The 27084-nt window shown below is 34.4% G+C and overlaps 1 protein-coding gene across 1 annotated transcript in view; it reads left to right on the top strand.

The window, feature by feature from the left end:
- VWC2L (von Willebrand factor C domain containing 2 like) overlaps positions 1–27084 on the top strand; it is a 147201-nt gene that overhangs the window by 22383 nt on the left and 97734 nt on the right. The window contains exon 2 of the mRNA XM_028112117.2: positions 414–543. Within this exon, the coding sequence (XP_027967918.1) occupies positions 414–543 (130 nt within the window). The remainder of the gene's footprint in view (positions 1–413; positions 544–27084) is intronic.

Here is a 27084-nt window from a genome sequence, read left to right as displayed (position 1 = left end):
TGTCTTTCTTGGGGAAAAAAGAAGTGACAAATGGCAAAAACTTATTTCACATGGTCCAGTATCATTCCTGTTTACCAGAGGAAGGCAGAGCAATCAGTACATCCGGAAACCAAACCAGGAGGTGACATACTAGTTGTCCAAACATTTCTTTGGAAAGTAGGAATATAAGTCATAGGAAGAGTCATCCCAGTGTGCTCCAATTGCTCATGGCAACCTGAGTGGCACACGGCGACCCACTGTGGCTTGGATTTCCAGGTTGCTTTCCATTGGGGAAAAATGAATCATACACATGGTAAATGGAGTTAATACAGTAAAGCCAATATAAACACTGATGTTTTATCTTCTGACAGCATATGAATGTGCAAAGCATTAAGTTATAGGAGAAAAGGGGCTAATTTTAGATTTGTTCCTAGCCCTCTCCATGTGAATGGTGTCGCTGTGAGCCCAGCAATGAAGTTCACTGTGTTGTAGCAGACTGCGCAGTTCCTGAGTGTGTCAACCCAGTCTATGAACCAGAACAATGTTGTCCTGTCTGCAAAAATGGTAAGACCATACTGCATTAGCTTTCCAAGAGGGGTTAGTGCAAACTGCAACTATTTCACCACTGCCCACCATTCGATGCAAGAGCCCTCTAAGATCTGCCTGGGGTTCTTCAATATGGGCAGGGCAAATTTATATTTTTATCCCACCTTAACATGAAAATAAACCAGCAATGGGTTTCATAAAGCTTTCCATCTGGGGAATTAAATCTCTTATAAGCTGACTTTGTTGTGATCCCTATTATTTACTGTTGATTTATAGGGAGAATATTGGAAAGAACACAGAACCACCTTTTTGTAATGACTTAATTTCTCTCTTATGGAGGCTATGAAGCAGTTCACCCCATTTCATAGTGCATAACCCAGGAGAGAGAGTAGGGTAAGTGCCAGGTATTTTGCTTTGGGCTTAGAGAAAATTTTAGGTTTAAATTATTAAAGAAATACAGAATTCAATCATTAATGCACTTAAGTTGAAGTAAGAAAGACTAGAAGATTTAGGGCTTTTATTCTAGGTTTTTATTACACTGGAATCTTACTCTCATAGTAATTAGACAGAGGAGAACTTAGTTTATAAGATTATGGGTTCTTTTTTGGCCCTAAGGAATAGAGAGGTTGAAATGCCTATAGTACGCTGATCATGCTGGTCACTCAAAATCTAGGTGATGCCACAGAGAAGACAATCCAATGCCATAGACACAGGGCAGCATATCAGCAAAGCTAGTATCATGTTCTTCCTACTAGTCATGTACTACCAAAAAAATAAAGCTACGCTAGATAACAATCCACAAATGCCCCCTCTTGTCATTAATACCTGCTTGAAAAAGTGGTTGTAGCTCTTAATTAAGCTGAGGTCAGTCTAATGCTGAATACCTGTGCCTTTCCTTGAGTTAGCAAGTGCTCATCTTCCTCTATCACCCACCTCTTTTTTTTTTTTGTGCTGAACTTGCCATTACGTTAATTCACCTACTAATCTTTTTCTTTATAGAATTATAATTAGGAAAAAGAGGTATCTGTTTAAAGAAAAAACAAAAGCAGTTCTGGTTGTTTTTATAATATTTTTTGTGTTTTAGTGTCTTCCAAAGGACTTAGGAAGAACACATGACATTTTTGCAGACACAGTTTTACTATTTCTGATCACATGAATACGCTGAGTTGAATATTCAACTGCTCACTTGCCTTCTCTCTTTATTCTTATTCCTCTCATCCAACTGACCTGTGTCATAGTGACCATCTTTTCTGACTTAGAAGGTGGAAATAAATATCATCCTGAAGTCCTAACCTATCTAATATATGTAAAGATATATAATTTAAGACTTTATACTTTTTAGAGGATTTTGAAGAAACTGGAAAAGATCCAGAGAAGAACAATAAGATGATTTAATGGTTGAGAAATAGGACCTATGAGGACAGACTCAAGGAGTTAGCATAATTTGTCCTGGAGAAGAGAAAGCACAAGGGAGACCTAACTGTCATAAAGTATATGAATGGTTAGTCTAAAGTGGAAGAGGACCTGTTATTTTTCATTTTCTCCAAGGACAGAAGGAGGAAAAAATCAGCTACCTAATCAATCTTTAAAAATAGGATTGACAAGTCTTTGACTGAAGACTGTTTTTTTTCTAGAAGCAACTGTCTGAACAGGTCCTTGAGGAGCCTCTCTTCCCTAGGTGTCCCTGGTTGGCTTTGTTTCGCATTTATGGTAAACAAAATTATGCTTATAGTTAAGAACTCTCATCTGGACATACTTAGAATACACACAGATTGAAAGCATACTAGACCCTATATTTAAAACACAGGGTTTACACATATACTACCATATCCTCCTAGTGACCCCACACCAAAGCCTAACATATCCAGAATTAATGTCTACATCAAATGTCAAATCATCCACTACAACCAATCACCTTTAGTTTGATGTCACCCAAGATTATTCAACTTCTCTCCATGTGCCAGAGTAGAAATTTGTCTTCAAATGAAACCCTCTTTGTATCAAAACATCATATAATAAATGGACTTTAATTGTTCAATTATTTAATTAGTCACTCATTATATTCCTGAAGAACATGTTAAGAGAACAAGATTAGTTAAGTTTTCCAGAATTTTGTTCATGACACACTATAGTTTCTGTTCCTTTTTGCCATTTCCAAGCAAACTTTTTTCTTTTTTTAATAAGGGAAATGAACGTGAATTGGACTTACTAGAAAGACAAACTCTGATTGTAACATTATGACATATTATCTTTTTTTATATGACACTAATTAGTCACTTGTCCCCAAAAATTGAAGTATAATCATTGTCAAAGAAAAGCATATTAAGGATCACTGAAGAATCCTTATGACCACCAATGATACTGGTACTTTTACTGAGAGAACAGTAAAGTAAAACAGTAAAGATGGAGCCCCATCTTGCTTGCTCTCATTGTAAGCTTAGCCCAGAAAACAGAAACAGATGACCCATGTGTGGAAAAGCAGAGATGGGGGGAGGGAAGGGGTAGATGTTTATTATGACAGAATACAATTGGAACAATTTCTTAAATTTTCAACACATGGTAAGCCTATTTCATTCTATACAAGATTAATTTGCCTATTATAGTGTAAACTCTTAAAGTATGCCACTAATTTCTTAGATTAAAAAAAAAGATAAAAATGTACCCTATGGATTCAAGGTGCAGGCAATAAATCTTAATTTGTAAACAGCCCTATAACATTTTCTACATTTCTTAAATCTTCATAAATGTTGAACATTTTTAGTTTTAATAAATGCTGATTATCTTGGCTGCCAAATACTTTGCTTTTGCATACTAACATCAATTTCTCTGCCTTCCTGAATTATAACTTGCCAAGAGCAAGAGGCTTTAAAGATATAAAACAAAAGTTTAAAATGATAGAATTTACCACACCTGACCTTAAAACTCAATATTCAGCTAATATAAAAATCTTCATTCTCAGATTACTTAAGAACAGACAAAACAAGAAACATTCAGGGAAAATGTGAATGATTGGGCACAGAAAAAATAAGAGAAAGAGGAAAGTACTTTTTTATTTGGCGAGGACTGGGGGGGAATTGACAAAGGAATTTATTGTTTTTAAAAATATGATTAAGCCTTTGCTTCTCCCTCCTCTATATCTCTGCAAGAGCTAGCAATCCAAATGCCTTCCTGAAAAATATGACATTTCCTAACTGCCCATCTTTCCCCAAGATTGTGTTACTTTGACCTATCTTTCAGCCTGAGTCCTTTCTGAGTGAATTAATAAAGATTCTTTATGGTTTTCTGTCTTTATAATATAAAAAAGTAAAGTAGCACAGCATTTGCTTAAAAAAATTCAGTTTGGAGCATCATTTAATATTTCAAATATTTGGTAAATGAAAATACATTTTATTGATAAAATATTTGTTCATTAGAACATCCAAATGACTAGCTGTATTTTTTACATTTGATAATCCAGTATGTCAGTGAGTTCCCTGTTTTCACTGGGATATATAGTCATTATTAATGGTTCTGAAGGAAGTCACTTTGTGAAAAATTGGAATAGACAGGAACCACCCACAAAATCCTCCATACACGCTGAGAAGGTTCCATATCCTTTCTAACTAAACTGAAGGCCCTATTCAAATATTTAATTCCTTTTCCCTTATTCTCTTCTAGTTTAGTACTGATACAAATAAGGCAGGAAATCGACTAGGCAAAAGAGAAAATGGAAAGGAAGAAGACAATGGAGGGGATGGGCAGTACACAAATGAGAGAGAGACTTTAGAGGTGCCTGGGAGCAAACATATGACACATGCTAATATACAATGAGCTCCTTGAAATAAATGAGAGAAAATCAACTCCATAAGGAAGGAAATGGGCAAAGAATACAGAAAGGAAACTCACAGAAGAAAACCAAACGTCTAACACATATATGAAAATATGCTCAACCTCATAAGGACCAGGGACATAAAAATTGTAAAAATGAGATACCATACTGTATTGATCATAACTTGGAATTCGTAATACCCCAAATCGGCAAAGGTATTTTAAAAAGGGGTGAGAAAAGGTAGAAACAACTTTTAAGAAGGTACTTTCCATCAAAAGTTTCATGAAACTTGAAGTCAGAAATCCCTCCTCTTGTTCTTTTCCCCACATTCATGTACTGCATTTTTACTACATTTTAAGAGCAAGACGGTGGGAGAAAACCTAATAGTCCTTCAGTGGACAAATGAAATATATTGCAGCCTTTAAAAAGACCCTACTGGCATTTTTTTTTATTGCTATATAAAATAAGCAGGGAATGTATAGTAGACTATATATTATTTTATGCATAATATACTAATGTATTTTATATATAATACATACACTTTAAGTGATATATGTTTAAAACATTTTAATTAATATACAATTTTAAGTAGATATTAAAATTTGTATGTATATAGGAAAAGAGCTAAGTAGATACACAATAGAACATTAGTAATGATTCAATGGTTGCTTTTAGGGAAAAGCGAGAAGGTAAAGGGGGGAAAGACAAAAGCTAATCTCTTTAAAACATTAAACCTTTACAGACTGATCATAATAAAAACAACAGAAAAGTATACAAACAGCTCACAAAATACAAATGTTCAAAAAACATAAAAAGCTATTCAGCTTAATAAATCAGACTTTTAAAAAAATTTTTTAAACCCTCCCTTGTTGTTTTTGTATGAGGCATAAGGAAAGTTCTGGAAGAACACATGCCAAATTTTTAATAGTGATCCAATGATCTGAAGAGTAACTAAGAATAAAAGTGCAAAGGTAGAAGCAAAAAACTTTGATGTTTCATTTCATAAGCCTCTTTACTGAATGAATTTTCAAAAAAAGCTTTTATTTTCATAATTTAAAAGGTTGCATCAAACCTTTAAATAAAAGAATTCTAATGTTAATTAAACTCTTACAGAATTTTCTTTTTTCATGAGTATCACACTGATACAAACTAAAGAATTCAAATTAAGAAAATAAGTGGAGGGCAACTTTACTTATAATTAGTAATAGGGAACTAATAAGATACAAAATCCCCAATCTAAAACCCTTGGGTTGTGGATTTTACAAAGAGAATGGAGTGCATGTATTGTATAGTATATTACACGGCCAGTGGGTCTAGGTCAGCATTCTTCAGTCAATTACATGAACATTTCTACAAGAAATACAATAATCATACTAAGACTAAGTAAATATAGAGTCTCACACCATCTCAAATCAGGTTTTAATACCAGCTGAGTTTTGGTATCAAATTCATGGGAAAAGAGACTGTGGAATGGTACTGCACATTTGTGTTAGCAAAAAGAATCTAGAAGAGGATTAAAATAACTGAGCATCCTGACCAAGTGGAGTTTACAAAAAGAGTTCAATATTAGGAAATACATTAATATAACTTATTCTATTTCCAAACTGGAGAGAAAAATATTATTTCCATATATAAAGATATTAGACACAAATCAGCAAAAGCTATTAACAAAAATTCTTGATAAAATAAGACCAAGTGCATAATTTTTGCATGATAAAATATATCTACCTCAGTCCAAAAAGACAGAATTGTGTTTAATAGGTAAGCAGTAAAGGCATTCTCAATAAAGTTAGGAAAAAGACAAGGATGCCCACTATTATTTAAAGTTTCAGATAGAAAGTAGATATGAACTAGTTAATATATTAGAAAAGAATCATGTGATATGATTGTATACTTGAAAAACCCAAGAAAATAGACTGAAAACTACTATAAGGACAATTTAGTAAGATAACAGGGTACAAAACAAATATACAGGTCTCTCTCTCTACACACATACACACATACACACACAAGTAATATATATATTACTAAAATAAAATTGTGGCACTGGTATATGATGCTGAAATATCAACAAAATGTAATAGAGTTCATAGACAGACCTAGCAATGCATGAAAATTTGGTATATGACAGATAAAGTACTACTTCAAATCAATGGGAATAAAGTAATTTGTAAAGGAATGGTGTTAGAACAACTGGCTAGTTGTCTGAAAGAAATAATTTTAAACTTCTACCTTATCTGAAACTCAGGAAATTTTTCAATGCAACAAAGATTTACATATAAACTTATTTTCCCAAACAGTACAAGAAGAGAACCTGGATGATTTGATTTATAATCTTGAAGTGGCTGTATTTTAAAAACAAATAAAAATCTCCACATAACAAAACAAAAACAAAACACCACTGTAAAAAAAATTAAAAATCTTAATTATAAATTATTATCTTATATCCTAAAGGGTTAATCTCACTCATACATAAAGATCTCTTAGAAACTGGTAGGAAAAAAGACCAACAATTCTATTTTAAAAATGGGCAAAGAATTTCAAAAGTCATTCCACAAAAAAAATGAAATTAAAAAGTTTCTAAAACATGAAAAATTGTCCAAATTTTAGGGGAAAAATGCAAATGAAAATTTGATGGCTTTTTTTTTTTTACTTACACATTGGCACAAATCCTAAAATTTAATGACCTACTTTATTCTTGATACTGTGGTAAAACAGGCAAACTCTCCTATTGGTGGTGGATGTATAAATTGGCACATCCCCATGGAAGGAAACTTGACAATATGTATCAAAATTACAGTGTATGTAACTTTTACTCAGAAATTCTATTTCTATTTATAGTTATTTGAAATGGCAAATGAGCAAGCAGTGTTGTTCATTTCCTATGTTGTATTTCAAGTTTTATGATAATAAAAAATGATTAGAAAATTTGTAAAAATAACTTTAGATTTAAATTTTCTTTTAACATGTTATTAGTTGACAATTAAAAAAATAACTTACTTCTTCCTTTAAATACTCATGGAGATATTTGTTTTGGATTGCACTTTAATTAGCTTCCATTTACCTTTCATTTATTTTTTTCATCTCATGTAATACATTTTTAAGCTTTAATTTCACATGGTTCAAAATTGTGAAAATAAATGTATTTAGCATCAACAGACTATAGGCTAGTTTTTAAAGAAAAAACATTAATATTAGTATTTGGAGGGTATATATGCATACAGTTTAAAAATCACAAAAACTTACTAAGAACTATTCAAAAAATCATAAGGAAATATACCAAATTTCTAAATGTGAAAACTCAAATTTGTTAGGTTGCTATTTCTCTAATGATAAATTAAATGGAAATCCTATCAAATTTTTATATGATGTAATTTTTTTTTGTAAGTTGACAAAGCTTGGAAAATTTGGGTACATGAAAAAGAATATACTTGGCAAGGTTGGGCAATTCAATCTACCAGATCTATTAAACTAATGTATAAAGATATAATAATTTTAAACAGTATAATAATGGAATAAAAATAAACAGATAAATAGATTAGAAAATTAGAAATTAGCCCACAATTTAGTATACAATTAAGGTGCCATCCAAGTATCTGGAGAAAGAATATTATTCTAAAAATATATTATAAAGGTTAATCATTTTTTTAAGTGAAATTACATTCCTGTCTCACCCATTATATAAAAGTTTCAGTTGGATTAAAGATCTAAATATTAAAAAATGATATCATAAAGGAATTTTTAGAATACTGTAAACATTAACTTATTCTCAGGATAGGAATGGTCTTCCTAAACATAAAAACAAACAAACAAAAATCTGTAACAGGAAAGATTTAAATACAAATTAAGTAACAAAGAAGATATTGTCCAGTTTGGGGAAGGTAAAATGCAACAGGCATTCTCGTGCCTTACTGGTAAGAGTGTAAACTGATACATCCTCACTGAAGGGCAATAGAAGTGTTCAGGACTTTGATCCATCAATGTCACGTTTAGAAAGTGATCAAAAAGAAATAATCAGATAAGCATATAAAGATGTATATAATGAGATATTACACAGTCATTTATAATAGCATAATATGGAAAACCTGAATATTAAACAATAATGTGTTGTTTAAAAAACCATAGTATATCTACATAGACTGACTACTAAGGAATATTACAAAATAATATTATAGAAAAAAATTAAGGACAATCCCCATAGACACAAAGCACATGTTCAAAGTATATTATTAAATTAAACTATGGTCCAGAAGTCAATGCAAATATGACCCTATTTTTGTTAAAAAGAAAATATATCATACATATAGAAAAAGACAGGAAGAGGGGCGCCTGGGTGGCTCAGTTGGTTAAGCGACTGCCTTCGGCTCAGGTCATGATCCTGGAGTCCCAGGATCGAGTCCCGCATCGGGCTCCCTGCTCGGCAGGGAGTCTGCTTCTCCCTCTGACCCTCTTCCCTCTCGTGCTCTCTATCTCTCATTCTCTCTCATTCTCTCTCTCTCAAATAAATAAATAAAATCTTTAAAAAAAAAAAGAAAAAGACAGGAAGAAATACTTCAAAATGTTAATGGTACTTAAATCCATCGAGTAGGATAATAGAGGATTTCTACTTTCTTCCCTTTGCTAACCTACATTGTTTTTATTTTTACATCTCCTATAAAAAAATGCATCATCCCTGTGATTTACAATTACAGTTTAAAACAGAAAATAGACAAATTCTTTAAAAAGATCATGTACAATCCTTTCTCACTGTCTTTATAATTTAATAATAATCGATGATGTGTCACTTATTTGAAATGGCACTATGATTCCTTGTTATAAATTTGTACTCCATCAATTAATTAACTAATAATTCTACCATTTGACTTTCAACTCCTGCAATTATGAGATTCTTCATAAAGTGTTTAGAAAATCTCATCACCCATTTTATGCACCTATTAGGGCAATTGCAAAATATTCACTTAATCATTATTCACTATTTTTTCCCTACATAAATATTTGGAATGAGCCCGGTCATCCCACAAAGCACACACTTGCTCCCATGAGAACAGAGTCGCATGCACTCCTTCACAAGTGTCATGGATAGTGTTCAGCACACCACCCCACGGGGTGCATGAGAGACTGGAGGAAGGGTAATGAACACACATGTACTGAATGTCCTGTTCCTAAACATTCGTATAACCTAAAAGATAATCTGGCTCAAAAATAGTAGTTTGGCAGAGTGTTGAATATATCTTCCAGAAGTGACTGTGCATTTCTATTCTTAACCCCACCTTCTCTCTTATTCTTGAGCCTCTCTTCAGTTACTTTTCTATAGAATATTGCTGACTTCTAGGATTGTATATAGTAATCTCTAATTAAGATACTTCTATGAACCAGGGATGATGGTAAAGGGCAACTGGGATCACTCTTGGGTTCCATGGGAGCTGGATTTGATTCTAGGAGTAATTAAGTGGGGGTAGGGTCTGGCTGGGAAGCCAAAACATTTAGTCTTGCCGAGATTCATGAACTCCTAGAAATAATCTTATCTCTCTAAGGAAGGCTTAAGTCATTGGCCATGGGAGAGCTTCACTGAGGGTATAGTACAGCTGCTCATCTCAAGGGTGGTACAGAATCTTGCTTCCTCCAAGCCTCCTCTCTGATATAGACACATTACAAAGTTGTCCTTCTTCCTCTCATGTCCACATCGGCAGGTAGGAGCTCAGGATGTTCAGAGAGGCCCAGAGTGAGCTGTGTCCCAACACCCACACCACTTTCCCCCTCACTAATTAGTGTCAATGTTGCACAGTCAGATAAAAATAAAACAAGGTTGTAATTTAAATAGTATCCCTTGACCTTTGAATTTGAATGTCTTCAGAGGCACTTGGGCAGGATGAACCTGGAGGGCCTCTGGGAAGGTTGGACTCTCTTTCTCAGAAGTTTCAGAGGCCTGGAGCAAGAGTCTCTGACAGACTTATCCCTGAAGCACAAATTCCCAGATTCCCTTTCTTACAGAAAATACCAAGCCTCCTGGTCTTTCCACATCCCTTGTCCTTAGTGAGGAAGAGACACAGAACTCTGGGTTGCTCATCCCCCCAGACTCTCTTCCCCAATATGGTTCTGGGAGCTAGAAGGTAACAACCAAACCACCCCTTTCCACTCCTGTTCCCTGCTTTTTCATTCTCCATCGCATCTATCAACATCTGCATAGTATATATCTTATTTAGTGGCTTGTCCCCACCTCCTCACACAAGCATAAACTCCACACGGGCAACAATTTTTGTCTGCGGCTGTATCCCCACTACCTACAACATGTGGTAAGTATACATATATGTTTTTGAATAAATAAATAAACCCCCATATTGTGCCTTTGGAAGAGCTAAAATTAAATAGGAAATTTGATTCTTTGAGTTATTTTAAACTTAGTTACTTTTGAAAAGTATTAGTCTTCCATTTCATAGTTTTTCTATGGAGAGTCTAGGATGCTTTGCATGACAGGAAGGAAGGTGCTCCTCAGAAGATTTCTTTCCTAATTTAAGTTTGCTTTAGTTTACCACCAAGATTAGTGGTACACATATTGATGAGAGGCACATTGGCATGATCTAGTAAAGACAGGCTGATTGCCAGGGGAAACTGAGTCCAGTTTGCTATTTTACTGCTTTACGACCTTGCCACAGATACCTAAAGCTTCTTTTTCTTAAGAACCAGCTGTATGTAACAAATGGGTCACTTTAGTGAAAAATTAATATAACACTTTAGCTAATATTATCCTTAATGGTATGTTTTATCTAACAATAGGGATTGGACTTTTTAACAGTTAAAGAAGCCACAAGCGTTGACCGAATATGTGATTTGTCAGTATTTGGTAAAAACTACTGCACTTAATGTGAAGACATGAAACAAATTCAGAAAATGGGACTTGATCCCAGGGGCAAAGGGAGAAAACCTGATTGCAGGGGATAATATTTAATTCTAGGAATCAGACTGTGCAACTGGAAAAGAAATCAGAAGTAGGGCTTAAACAGGGACAAAGGAAACTTGCTAACCAATGTCTTTTCCAGCGTATAGTGACTGGGAGACTCTCCAAGGATTGCTGTGGCTGAGGCAGGGAGCCCTTGCAGTAAGATCTCTGATATTTAAATGAAGCTCTGAGCTGCTTCAAATCAATTTATCAGAAATGTTAAACCTCTTTTGAAACATATTTATGGTTGGATGCCCCTCAATTGAGAAAAGGGAAATGGGAAGTTCCTGCCTGCATACTTATTTTGCTTACATGAGCTTCATTTGTACAAGGTGATGGCACAGAACAGCCGTAAACGCTGCTGCTTGTCAGGGTAGATAACCAGCCAACCCTGAGTCCTCCCTTCCCTTCACCCGTCACTTTTATGTGTTCTGCAGAAAGGTCCATAAAGCAACACACCTGTCTTCTGGAAGGCTAAGCTCAGTTAGTTTCCAACATCATTAAATAACAAAATGGTCGGCAGGGTTGTATCCAAATCTCAAAAGCCTGCCTCACTCCCAACTTTCTGTGTGAGGATTTTATATAGGAGCAAGATGTAGGCACTAGGGCCCGATGTCATGTGATTAAGGTGTGGCGTTCTTGGTGTCGGCTTGCTTTGACCCATCTGCTTTGATTTGATTTGATGGTTTCTTTAAGAGGGGAGACAGATGAGAATGAAAAGCAACGCCGGAGGAGAGCTGCAGTATAGAGGAGAGCAAACAAGCCTTTCAAGCCAGAATTCCTGCAGGTTGATGGCAAAAAAAAAAAAAACAAAACTTAATTGGATTCTGTTTTAGCTCCCAGTAAATGCAATAGTTAGGTCCCTGAGCTTAGTGAAGCAATCAGCCCCTGATGCAATGTCATCTGCAATGTATCCCCCTTCCAGCCTGCCAAAGTACATGTCCACATACACACATATTCATAAACACTTCACGCGCATTTCTTTCATTGCTAAAATTGATTGTCACTAAAAATTTGAGGAAAATCACTGGGAGAAACACCAGGTACTAATGACACCAATTAAGCTACATGTGTTTTCTTAGGCTTATCAGATGACTAAGTCATCAAACACAGGCCTAATGAGTTTAAATGTGGGGAAGAAATAACCTGGGATAACAGGGAGACAGTAGGAAGATACTGGACCAGAGAGAGAATGCCTGGGTGCCTGATGGATAAGTGAAGGAACAATGAGTCTTAAGAGACTGAAATAGAGATGTCTGCTGATGGCACCTGCTGAGGGAAGTACTTGTCTCTTCTCATATATCCTCTCAATGAGCGGTCTAATAATGATAATTCATCTACTAAGAGTAATGCTAGCTTTTATTTATTAAATCCTCATACATTCTAGGTGCTTTGCAGATATTAATACATTTCATCTTTACAATAATCCTATAAAGAGGTAACAATAATAATTGCTAATTTGCAAGGGAGCAAACTGAGACTAAAATAAATAAATTACCTTCGGGCACGCAGCTGGGATTGAACCATTGAACCGTGTTCCATCCAACTTCAAAGCCAGTAGTGTTTACGCATAGTTCTCAAAGTAGCACCCCCTGTCCCCCACCTAGGGGGGCCAGTGACATCACCATTATCTGGGAACTAGTTAGAAATGCAAATTTCTGAACCCATCCCCAAACTACAGAATCAGAAATTCTGGGAGTGGAACCTGGTCTTCTCTATCTAGACAAGCCTTCCAGGGGATTCTGAACCTCAAGGCCTGAGACCCATTTACATCTTCTCAGGTATCTGTTGGGAGTCTGTTCTCTTTCAAATGAAGGATGTGTGGGAGGAATAATTACCAGCCATGTCATCTGAGATAATGTTACACCAGGACAAGAAATACAACAAGGCTGAAAAGGAAGGGTCAGAACACAAAATACCCCGTAGGTAAAAAGCAAGGCCACTTCGGCTGGCAAGGATCTAGGAATGGTAAATCCCAGTGTGGGCCAAGGCAGGTCCTCCAGGGATTAGAAATTATATAGGTGGGAGATACCAGGGAGATGATACTTAGTGAAGCTGTCAAGAATGATCAGACCTAAAGGTATTTCTTAATAACAAAGCCATGGTCATTGAAAGCTAAATTCAAATGATTTTTTAAGACAGCAAAAATCACTAGAGAAAGCACAGTAAGGAAAGAGCAATGTGACATGAACACAACTACTGATAATTTATTCTTCGTTCATCATGTTTGCCTTTGCTGATCTATTTGAAGAAGTGATTGTTTCAACTGAATTATTCTTTCCGTAGTTAATGGTAACTATTAACATTCTATAAGCCATAATTATATTTAAGACTATTTTCATCTTTTTAAACAGGTGTATTGAGGTCTAATTGACATGAAATGAACTCTACACTTTTACAGCATACTATTTGCTGTTTTGATGTATGCATACCTGTGACACCATTACTGTAGTCAAGAAAGTGCCCATGTCTACCACTCCCACAACTTTCCTAGTGTCCCTCTGTCCTTCTGTCCAGCCCTTCTCTGCCCCACCCTATCCCAGGCCACCTCTGCTCTGCTTTCAGTCATTATACATAAATTCGCATTTCTTAGAACTTTGTACAAATGGAATAATTCAGTATGTACTTTCTTTTGCTTGAATTCTTTCATTCAGCACAATTATTCTGAAATTCATCCATGTTGTAGCATTTATCAATAGTTTATTCCTTTTTTATTGTTGAAAAGTACTCCATGACACAGCTATACCACAGTACTATCTATCCATTCACTTCTTGATGAACATTTGGGTTGTTTCTAGTGTTTGACTAATTTTTTTAAATTTTATTTTACTATGTTAACCACCATATATTACATCATTAGTTTTTGATGTAGTGTAGTGTTTGACTATTATAAATAAAACTATAAGCATCCTTACACAAGTTTTTGTAGGATATATGCTTTATTTTTTATTGCTAAAATACCTATATGTAGACTGCTAGGCGCATAGGTAGGTGCATATTTCATTTTTTTTAAATGCCAAACTTTCAAAATGGCTGTATTATTTCAAATTACCATCAAAAATGCATGAGAATGCCAGTTCCTCGGCATCCTTACAGTTCTTGGGATCATCAGTCCTGTTTAATTTTAGCTACTCTAATATAAGTGTATTATTATTTCATTATGGTATTAAATTGCATTTTCTTAATGATTATCAACCTAATGTTGAATGTCTTTTCATATGCTAATTTCCATCTGTATATCTTTTTTAGAGGGATATCTGCTTAAATCACTTGCCCATTTTTTTTTCTTAATTTGGTTGGTTGTTTTGTATTATTAAGTTTGGAGAGTTCTGTATACATTCTAGAAACAAGTCCTTTATTGGACATATGCTTTGCAAATATTTTCTCCCAGTCTGTGCTGTATCTTTTCATCCCCTAAACAGTGTAATTTGAAGAGAGCAAATTTTTAATTATGATGAAGTCCAATTTACCGATGTATGCTTTCATGAAATGTGCTTTTGGTGTTGTAACTAAAAAATCTTGGCCTAACGCAAAGTCAAAAACATTTTTCCTGTTTTCTTCAAGAAATGTTTCAATTTTAGATTTTTATATTTAGGTCTGTGATTCATTTTGTGGATATGATGCAAGGAACTGATTGAAGGTTTGTTTTGGTTTTAATATGTGTATCTAGTTGTTTTTTTTTTATTTTTTTATTTTTTGAGGTGGGGGGTAAGGACAGGCAGAGGGAGAGAGAATTTTAAGCAGGGTCTGTGCTCAGTGCAGGGCTTGATCTCACAAACCTGAGATCATGATCAAAGCCGAAATCCAGTCAGATGCTTAACTGACTGAGCCACCCAGACACCCCTATCCAGTGGTCTTAGCACCCTTTCTTGAACAGTCTATTCTTTCTCCACTGAATTTTATTTGTACCTTTGCTAAAAATCAGGTGTCCAAATATGTCTATATATATATTCATGTATTTCTGAACTCTCCATTTTGTTCCACTGAAGTTAGTTTGACTATTCTAGGTCCTTTGCATTTCTAACTGAATTTTAGAATCAATATGTCAGTTTCTACCCAAAAAAAAGGTCTATTTTGATTGGCATTGCATTGAATGTTTACATTCATTTGAAGAGAAGTGACATCTTAACATCATTGAGTCTTTTGATTCATGAACATGGTATATCTCTCTGCTTGTTTATCCTTTAATTTCTGTTTTGTATTTTTTAGTGCACAGGACTTTCACATCTTTGGTCAGTTTTATTCCAAAACATCTCTTTCTCTTTTAAAAATATTACTATAGTTAGTATGCATTTTTAAAATTCTGATTATTTGGTACTAGCATATAGAAATAAAATTGATATTTGTACATTGGTCTTAGATCCTGAAACATTGCTAAACTCTATTAGATCTTGTTGCCTTTTTTTTTTTTTTTGGACATTCCACTGGACTTTCTCCATAATTATTTTTACCTGTATATATAGTTCTATATCTTCTTTACATTTGGATGTTTCTTAATTTTCTTTCTTATCTTATTGCACTTGCTAAAACATCTCATACAATGTTGAATAGAAGTGCCAAAATCATAGTCTTTTGCTATTTGGATATGAAAGGGAAATCATTTGGTCTTTCCCAACTGCTTATGATTTTAATGTAGGTTTTTCATAAATGCCCATATCAGGCTGAGAAAGCCCTCTTCTACTCCTACTTTGCCAAGAGATGTTAACAGGAATAGAGATTGGGTTTTGTTAAAGGCTTTTCCAGTATCTATTAAGACGATCATGTAATTTTCTCTTTATAGTTTTTAGTATAGTGGACTACATTGCTTTTCAAATACTAAGACAACTGCATTCCTAAGATAAACTACATTTGGTCATGTTTTTATATATAGTTGAATTTGATTTGCTAAAGTGGTGGGGTTTTTTAAATGTGTTTTTTGTTTTTAGCATATAATGTATTATTTGTTTCAGGGGTACAGGTCTGTGACTCATCAGTCTTACACAATTCACAGCACTCACCATAGCACATACTCTCCCCAATGTTCATCACCCAGCCACCCCTTTAAATGTAAGTTTATGAGGTTTGTTGGCATGCAGGATTTTTTTTTTTCTTTTTCTTTTTTTCTTTTTTTGGTAATGTCTTCACTGGGTTTGGGTATTAAGGTATTACTGACCACATAGAATAAGAGAATAAGTAAGAGAAATATTCCCCCTTTCTCAATTTTCTGGAAGAGCCTGTGCAGAATTAGTATTAATTTTCCCTTATATGTTTGGCAGAATTCACCAATGGATTATGAAGTTATCTGAGCTGGTTTTCTCTGTGGAAATGTTTTTAAAACAAATTTAATTTATTTAATAGATTTAGGGTTATTTGAGTTATTGCATCTTGAGTTAGCATTGGCAATTTATTTTTTCAAGGTATTACAACATTTCCTCTAAGTTGCTGAATTTCTAATCATAAAGTTGTTAATAATGCCTTACTATCTTTTTAATATCTTCAAATTCTGTAGTTATTTTATTTGTTCCTGATATTGGTAATTTCTCCTTTCCATGGTTGTTTTTCCTAATTCATCTAGTGAGAGGTTCATCATTTTTATTTTCTCAAATAATGAATATTTGGATTAATCTTTGCTAATATTTTTTGTTTTCTATGTCATTGATGTCTGCTCTAGTGTCTAGTGTTTCCATTCTTCTACTTGCTTTGGGCTTACTTGCTCTTCTTTTTATAGTTTCTTAAGGTAGAATCTGGCATAATCAATTTGAGAATTTTCCCCTTTTCTAATACAAGTGTTTTCTATAAACAGCCTATGTTCTACTTTAGCATCACCTGCCAATTTTGATAATATTTATATATTCATTAAATTGAAAATTCTTCCTATTTCCTTTTTGAATTCTTCTTCCAACCATGAGTTAGAGTACACTAGTTTCCAAACATTTCTTCTTCTAACCATGAGTTAGAATATGCTAGTTTCCAAATATTGGATATTTCCTAGGTATCTATTTGTCACTGATTACAGATTTAATTCCACAAAGGTGAAAGAACATACATACTTCTATTATTTGATTTTTTTTTATATTTATTGAGATTCGTTTTGTGGCCAAGAATGTATCTTATCTTGATAAATATTCTATGTGTAGCCATAAAGAATGTGTATTCTGCTGCCTTTGAGTATGGTATTCTGTAACTATTAAGCAATATGATTGATAGTATTAAGTGTTTCATATCCTTGACATTCTGCCTACTCTATTTTATCAATTATTGAGAGACAATTATTGAAACCTCTGATTATTCTTGGATTTGTGTATTTCTTCTAGCAGTTCTATTAGCTTTATTTCATATACTTCAAAACTCTTATTATATGTGTCAATATTTAGGATTCATTAGGACTTCTTTTTAAATTGACCTCTTTATACTTATTAAATGACATTCCTCATGCCTTATATTATTTGCTCAGTAACCTTATCATTAATATATCCAATCCAGCTTTTGTTGTTAGTAGGCTATATCTTTTCCCATTGTTCTACTTTAATCTATTTGTGTTTGTATATTTGAAGTCCTTTTCCATCAGGCAGCATAGAGTTGGGTGTTGCTTTTTATTCTCTGCCTTCTAATTGAGGTATTTAAATCATTTGTATTTGACTATTGACATATGGTTATGTTTAAATCTATCATATTGATTATTTTTTTCTGACAATCCCTTTCTTCTTCCCTTCTTTCCCTTTCCATCTTCTTCTGTCTTCTTTAGAGTATTTTATTATTGTATTTTATCTTTTGTTGGCTAAACTATAATTATTTTGTTGTCTTACTGGTTTCTTTGGGCTTGTAGTATATATCTTTAACTCATCAGACTTGACATTCATGTAATATTAAATCACTTCATGTATGGCACAAAAATCTTAAGAATGGTACACTTGAATTTAAACCCTCCTGACCTTTGTAAGATTGTGGCCATACATTTTACTTTTACATATGTTATATACCCTACAATACTTTGTTTTTATTTAAATAGTAAATTATCTTTTAGTGAGTTTTAAATTATAATGCAAAATTATATATATATACATATATATACACATACATTATTTTCAATGCTTTCCATTTCCTTTATGTAGATCAATATTTTCATCTAGTATAGATTTTCTTCAGTCTGAATGAATTTTTTTTATTTCTTGTAGGGCAAGTGTGTTGGTGAATTCCTTCAGCTTTTTCCTGTCTAAAAAATATTTAATCTGCATTTTTTAAAGATATTTTCACTGGTATAGAATTCTTGCTTGATAGTTATTTTTCTTTCAGTACTTTGAAGATATTGCTCCCCTGCTTTCTCCCTTGCCTTTATTTTTTCTGACAAGGTATCAGCTGTTCTCTTATTTTTATTCCTGTGAATGCAAGATGTTTTTCCCCAACCCCACCTCTAGCTGCTTTTAAGATTTTCTCCATCACGATTTCTGTGCATTGTGATTATTATGCGACTTGATGTAGTCTTTTTAGTGTTTCTTATGCTTGTGATTCATTAATCTTCTTGTGCCTGTAGATTTATAGTTTCTATAAAACTTGGAAATTTTTCAGCTTATATTTCTTCAAATATTTTTCTCGTCTCTCCCACTTTTGAAAATCCCAATTATACATGCATAAGCTGCAGAAAATTGTCTCATACCTGATGTTCTGTTCATCTTTTTAAATTATCTTTCCTGTTTTTCATTTTGCATAGTTTCTACTGTTATGTCTTAAAACTTACTAATCTTTTCTTGTGCAATGTCTAATTTGCCAATAATCATATCCACACTTTGTAGTTTTCATCTCTAGAGGTTAGATTGTGTTTGTTTGGGTTTTGTTTGTTTTCCTGGCTTCTACTTAAATTTTTTGAATATATGGAATAAAGTTACGTGTTTAATATTTTTTCTGTTTATCCCAATATCTGTGTTAGCTCTAGATCTTTTTCATTGATTGCTTTATCTCCTTATTATAAGTCATATTTTCATTCATCTTTTCAAAATGCCTCGTAATTTTTTATTGAATGTCAGACATTGTAAATTTTACCTTGTTGCTGTTGGACATTTGTTTTTCTATAAGTATTTTTGAGCTTTGTTATAGTACAAAGTTAAGATATTTTGATCTTTTTATGTTTGCCTTTTAAAGAATGTTCAGCAGACTAGGACAGTGCTCAATCTAGGCTAATTATTTCCCACTAAGGCAAGAAATGTAGAGTACTATACCCAATACCCTATTAATCATGAGGTTTTCCAGTCTGGCTGGTGAAGACTGGCACTTTTCCCAGCCCTAATCCCTGGTAGTTCTTTCCCTGGCCTTGGGTAGTTTCCTCACATACATATGCTGATCAATACTCAGCTGAATACTTAAGGGAAACCATCTGCAGGTCTCGGCAGGCAGTTCTGTCTGTGGGTAGCTCTCTCTTCACCAGTACTCTGTCCTGCAACCTCAAGCTGCCCTGTTCTCTCCAAAACCTGAGCTGTGTTGACTCAACTCTAGGAAGTTTTACAACCTAGCAGTATGGTCTAGAAAGTCTGAAGGTTGGAACATTGGGCAATCACAGAGCTCCCTGTATTTGTTTCCCGACTCTCAGGGATCACTGTCCTCCCTTCCCTGATATCCAGTGTCTTGAAAACCATTATTCATATATTGTTTTTGTTTTTCATAATTTCTATTGGGAGTGTAAATCTAATCAGTTACTCTATCTTGGACATAACTGAAAGTTACTCTATCTTGGACATAACTGAAAGAACATAGTTTAATTTCATAGCTTGTATTTTCCAATAGAAACCCAGGCTCATTTAATCTCTGCCTTTCACAGCAATGCTGAGCAATTCATACCTAAACATATTAGAATAATAATATTCATTGCCCCCACAATAAGTGCCAAATGGTTGTCACTAAAGAGAGTACCTGCCATATCCATTTTGCTGGATAGTTCAGACAAATTATTTCTATTCTTACTATATTATGAGGTTTTATCTTTTTTTTAAATTTAAATTCAATTAGCCAACATAGTACATCATTAGTTACAGATGTGGAGTTCAGTAACTCATCAATTGCATACAACACCCAGTGCTCATCACATCAGGTACCCTCCCTAATGCCCGTGACTCTGTTACCCTATCCCCCCCTACTGACCTCCCCTCCGGCGACCCTCAGTTTCTTTCCCATAGTTAAGAGTCTCTCATGGTTTGTCTGGTTTTACCTTTTTTTTATTTTACCTTTTATATAAATTAGGGAAATTAGGCTTAGGGATGTAAAATAATGTGCCATACACCCAGTAAATGATGTATTTAGCTTTCATATCCAGACTTTTCTAATTCCAAAAACCTCATACTTTTCATAGTGCTATGGTTATTATTTACCATAAAATATAAGCAGAATATTTAATGATGGATTTTCTAATTATGCTTCCCAGCTAAGGACATTAACACATTTCCAACTTACCACCTTAAAAGATTTAGCTGACTGGCAGAATTTTAAGAGACTTTCTGTAGATCAGCAGGGAAAGAAAATTTATATTGCAAGAATGAAAGTGATAAAATGGAAAGAACATAAAGTGGTTAATTTTATCACTCAGTTTAATGCCAAATACTTAGAACAAGAATTTGTGGAAGAGAAGGGGACCCAGAGATGCGGAAATCCAAAGGAAGACTCAGAGGAGGAAATTGGTTCATTTGACAAACCAACATGATTGTTGACTGAAGAACACAACTTTGAGACTCTTAAGAAACTATGTTACTCTGACGGTTTATAAACCTCCTTCTCAGATGTTGAAGATATAAGGTTTTTAAAAATTATGGCTCAGTCGGTTAAGCGACTGCCTTCGGCTCAGGTCATGATCCCAGGGTCCTGGGATCGAGCCCCGCACTGGGCTCCCTGCTCAGCAGAAAGCCTGCTTCTCCCTTTCCCTCTGCCTGCCCCTCTGCCTACCTGTGCTCTCTGCCTCTCTGTCAAATAAATAAATAAATAATATCTTAAAAAAAAATAAAAATTAATATAACCAATCTGATCTTCATTAAAGGTATCAAATATTTTTGACTTAAAAATATTTCAAAAATTCATGCTCTTTTTATTGGAAGACACTCAGATCTTGGTTTAATTATTTCAAATAAGTAAAAATTTAATTAATATTTTCAGTACAAAAAATAATCATTTTTTAAACTTCTATGTTATTTAACTGTTAGAAAACATCAAATAATTATATTATACTACTGCATTGATTCAGTGATGAAAAATATACAAAATACAACAAAGCTGAACAAACATCCCATCATATGTATTGTGTAAATAACTATCAAATAGTCAGGAATGATCAGTTAAGCTCTAATGTAATCCATGTAGTCAACCACAATAACCTCACATGAGACGTGGGTTTGCTTTGGATTCATATGTCATGCGTATAATGTCTATGACTATCATGGGTACAATGTATATGAGAATATGAAAAAAAAATCTATACAGCATTTGAGATTTCTATATTCCCTTAGGGATAACTGAAAGTCAAGTATCACCTTGAAAGGCATTAGGAAAAAAATTTCCAAAACTACTCTCCATTCATTACAGCTATTTAAAATTTCCTACACTGAGGCAAAATGTAAACTTTAAGGCTGTTTCATTCCTATTGAACAGAAGCCTAAGAAAGGATCTTGACTATACAAATGAATACTCACTCATGATATGATTTTCTTTACAGCATGGTTGTAAAGAATAGAAATGGAATTGATTTTCACTATATCTCAGCATTCTTCAAGCATCCAAGGAACTTAGAGCCAACACTTTCAGAGGGAGAAGAGACTTTGATATCTTTAAACATGGTTTGACTTAAAAAAAAAAAAAGCTAAAGGCAAAATGGTAACAATGATGTTACATGTATGTCCTCAAATGAACTATCAATACATGCAAAACATTATGGTGATAATGTGAATACAGATATGGACCTATTATAAAATAGGTATTGCTCTAAGAAGAGGGGCAGACTGCAGACTCTATAAATTTTTCCCAATTACTTTCTAGATAAATCATAGAAGAATAGAACTTTAAAACTGAAAGAGACTTTGAAAATCATTTGATACAAATCTCTTATTTTGCACTTGAAGAAAACCCAAGGATAGAAGGTGAAGGTGAATTGTTCAAAATACATCAGAAAGAACTAGAACCCAGCTCTGCTCACTTTGAGGGGACACGTTTTAAACTTAATAAGTACATATTCTGCATGTATTCTGCATCTCATAGGTATCTGTTGGTTTGTTTTCATTTAACAGGAATGTTTGTAGGTTTTTAGGACAAGTATTTTATAGAATTTAATATGTTTTTATATGCTCCTGGGTGTTGAGTGCCAATCAAATGATTCTTAAGGTTATTTTTTATTTCATAAGTACTTGTGTACCTACAAGTAAAAATAGGTATTTAGAATGTTAATGGCAACATTTACCAAAGAAGACTAGAGGATTTGGCAGGCTGAGGTTTGGGAAACACCATGCCCCAGGGCCAACTTTGAAAAGAAACAAAGAAAGAAGGAAAGAAGGAAAGAAGAAAGGAAGGAAGGAAAGAAAAGGAAAGGAAAGGAAAGAAAAAAGAAGAAAAGAAAAGAGGAGGGGAGGGGAGGGGAGAGGAGAGGAGAGGAGGAGAAAAGAGAAAGAAACAATTTCAACTTACTTGTAAGAAAAAGAGATCCCAAAATTTTTGACTGAGATGTTGAAAATAGCTGATGAGAGTTTCTTTTTAGTATCCATATCTGTTCAGTGGCCTACAGCCTGTTTTGTTATTGTCATGGTGAATGTATTCCATGGCACAATAAAATTAAAATATCAACATTTTTGTACTCAATTTAGTTTGGCAAGTATTTTTTACCCTCCTTCACTTAGTTGACACATATTTATTGAGCGCCCACCATGTGCCAGGCATTGTGCTAACTGCTAGAAATAAAATGGTGACCAAGATTAGTCCCTACGTTAAAGAAATTTCTAGCTTTAAGAAAAGCCCAGGCAAACAAACAAGCAAAAAGGAAATAATTGCCATTGCAATATGTTCGAAGAAAACTACACAGAAAATCTGCTAAAGAGTGCCTAGAGGGAGAAAAATAAATAGAACTTCAAGTCACTTTGACTCTATTGGAGAGAATCAATTATAAGTAACCAATATAGGGAAATCTATTGGTCCTTATGCTTTCCCTTCTGCAGAATCTTTGAACTATTATGTCCACTAGTTTGAGCACAGCTGCAAAGATTGATATCATGTACTTATAACTTAATAAATGTTTAAAACCTTTTTATTGGTGTCTGGTTATATAGAGGATTGATAGAGCATTAGGAATTGACATTTCAAATAGATACTTGCACTACATCCTGCTCTTTAGTCCTACGATAAGAAAGAAAAACCTGATAGACAATACAGGAAAATAATAAAATAGGAATTAAAGATTAGAGCCAAGGAAATTATGTATAGATTAGATAGTTTTTTTGAAAATTTCTGTGACTTTGTTTCCTTCTCTTCCCTTCCACACCACTTGAGATTTTTCAGTCATCTTCCCTCTGTTCCTCCAAAAGTCCTAACTACTTAAATCATCTATAATTTCACTTAGCACACCAGCAGGTAAAGAAAAATCTCATTTCAAATGATAACATCTGTGATTTGTTCCTTTAATTGTTAGAACTTGAAAACACTGACTTCCACTGTTGTTTCAGGGACTTCAACAGCAAATACCTAATGTCTTTTGGAAGACTCTCTATAGGAAAATTAAAGAATTCGCTTCTCAAAGAATAAGTAAGCAGAAATAATAGAACCCGACCTTGTAGCTCCCTGTTGAGACAGCTGGTCAACATGTCATGGGCAGATTAAGACTAGGTTAAAAATTCGGTTCAAGGTCATACATTAATGAAATATATCCTCTTGATTTAAAACTACCTATTTCCCCTTAAAATTTTTCAAAGGTGGTCTCAATGATTTCTCATTAATTTTTATTGTTTATAAGAACATCTCAGTAATCTTTCCAGTATGAGGAAGATGGCACTATCCAGATTGGCCATGCTTTAAACTGAATTACATTCCTGGAAGCCTACTGGAAGAAGACAAGTTTCAATACCTAAAGCAGGGCCCTGAACCCCTAGAGATTGCAAGCTCTTTACTTTGCATCTCATGGGTATATAATCATGTGTAATTTAAATAAAAGACTAAGGTTATTTATAGGTACTCATTGGAGACTAAAATTGATTAGTGAATGAATATGTTAAGGCAGGAATGGGAAAGTAGGCGTTGTTTCATGCACTATAGGGTGAGTAGGTAAGATGTATGTAAAGTTGTAAAAGGTAGTTGCCTGTAAAACATTTATTGGGCAGCTAGGTCACTTACTGTATACATGTCATCTCATTTAATCTTCCCAACAGTCCTTTTACAGATGACACTGAAGCTTAGAAACTTATCACTGGATCTCATGGCAGGAAAGTTGTAGCATCTCTATTCACCAGTTCCTGTCCATGCCTTGGACATGTGCTCTATGAGCAGACTACCCAGGTATTACACTGTCATTCATATGCTCCATTAACAATGGTCAACATTGAACAGGAACCTGAAGCTCTAGAACAAACTCATGGGACTTTATAGCTTTTAATACTATAGAGGTGCTCTGCACTCTACCTTCAGCTTCCATATTTTCTCTGGCTGCATTGGTGAGAACCATCTCAGTTACAAATGACAAAAAACCCAGTTCCAGTTGACTTAAGCTGAAAAGAGTCACCTAACTGAAAAATCGAAGGGCACTTGGCTCTAGATGAATCAAGGAACTCAGATAATCTGAGGACTTGATTTTCTGTCATTTCTCTGTTCTGCATTTCTCTTGTTGGTTGCATTTTGAGTCCCTTCATGGTGACAAGATGGCTGCCAGCAGGTTCAGGCTTTCTTCCTTGTATGTGTGTATCTAGTGGAGGATAAGGGGATGGATAGATCTTTTACATAATATTTAGTGTGACTCACATTGGCCTGAATTGAGAATAAAGAGATTCCTGCACAGAAGAATGTGATGCTCAGTTGGCCAGGCTGGAGCTACATTCCCATTCCTAAAGATGACAAGGGAGACAATATCACTAAAGTCATATGGTAGTGAGTGTGGGTATTTGCCCAAGAAAAATAGGAGTATTATACTCAGAAAAAAAAAAAGGCATTGTTTCCTAGATGTCAGAAAACATGACATTTCTACTACAGTTCAGAATTAGGAAGAAAATAAAAATATTTGCTATAAAAAAAGGCTGTGGGCACATGCACAAAAACTATAGGCATTTGCCAATAACTGTGACAAACACATCCCAGATAATTCAAGACCAAGCAAACTTTGATATAAAATATAGCATGGTCATGCTGCTACATGTTCAACTCATACCTGATGAGTGAGAACCACCTTTGGATACAAATAATTCTGATGGAGAGCATCACCTCAAAACAGGAATCAAATTGAAGAGACCCAGAACATGAGTCATATCTTTAAGAGACTAGCAACCCATGTCACCATAGTGGTAGTAATATCCTCAAAATAGATGCTCAGAACATCTATTAGCATTTCATGAAACACAGTTTGAGAAATCTTGCATTTTTTTATATCATCTCCTTAGTGAATATTCATATAGAAATATATAGAGATACACCTAATTTATGAATAGTTTTTGCTGTCCTGAGTTTGGGAAGGAAAACATGGAGTTTTACAATTTTGGTATCTAAAAAATTGGTCCACTTTTCTTGTTTTCCCTGTGACCTTTGGGAAACAAGGTCAAGGCCGGGGATAATCTATGGACCAGAGCAAAGCTAAATAATCATTTTGGGGGCGCCTGGGTGGCTCAGTCATTAAGCATCTGCCGTCGACTCAGGTCATGGTCCCAGGGACTGGGATCGAGGCCCGCATCGGGCTCCCTGCTCAGCGGGGAGCCTGCTTCTCCCTCTCCCACTCCCCCTGCTTGTGTTCCCTCTCTCACTGTGTCTCTCTCTGTCAAATAAATAAAAATCTTTAAAATAAATAAATAAATAAATCATTTTGGTCTCATTAGCATATGTCTAGGTAAGCTAATCAATAACAAACAGCTTCCCTGACATTATGAGAAAAGAACTTAATCATCACAGACACCTCTGAAAGATGTCATGACAGTCTGAAGATTTTATCCATGAGAGGTTAGTCTATGAGCTTCAGATGAACAGAATCTGTATCAGTATAACCCAGTTTCCAATAATATTTTTGTTTTATTGCCATCCACATTGCAACATTGAAAGAAAAATGGAAAGAAGAAAGTATTTTACTGTTTACATAGAAAGCAGATCATTTTCTTCACTTTGTAAGAGAGAGGCTCTTTCACGCATAGAAGCTTACCAACCAGCTGGCCTACAATAAAGGAGGTAGCATGGCATGCTAGCAAGTGATGTAGATGTGGTATATAGGACTGTAGTTCAGTTCCATCAGCAACATGACTTTGAGCAAGTCACTTCATCTCTATAGAGCTCCACTTTCTCCCCTTGCAAAATGAAGCCAATAAGACCTGCCCTGCCTGCCTCCTGAGTCTGCTGAGCTATAGGAAGACAAAAATGCATACTTGTAAATAAAATATATTACATTTGAAAGGAAAAATACTTTCTAATATTGTGTAAGTAAACCATTCATTTTGTTTCCTGATCTTTCTTTTTCAAAACAACTAAGAGCATTGTATAATATAGGGAAGTGGTTTTAGGCAGAGCCTGTGGCAATAGACCACTCTCCAGTGCTACTTTGTGTGATTGTGACCCAGCTTTTCAACCTTTCAGCACCCTAGACTTCCCATGTATATTGAAAAAAAATTACGAGGATTAAATGAGGTAATGTAGGTAAAAT

This window comes from Eumetopias jubatus, unplaced genomic scaffold (genome assembly GCF_037043125.1).
Source record: "Eumetopias jubatus isolate StellerSeaLion01/CBP00866 unplaced genomic scaffold, mEumJub1_p1.0 scaffold_3, whole genome shotgun sequence".
NCBI classification, from domain to species: Eukaryota; Metazoa; Chordata; class Mammalia; order Carnivora; family Otariidae; genus Eumetopias; species Eumetopias jubatus.
The sequence above is the reverse complement of the archived record's forward strand: the minus strand, read 5'-3'. Positions and strand labels throughout refer to the sequence as shown.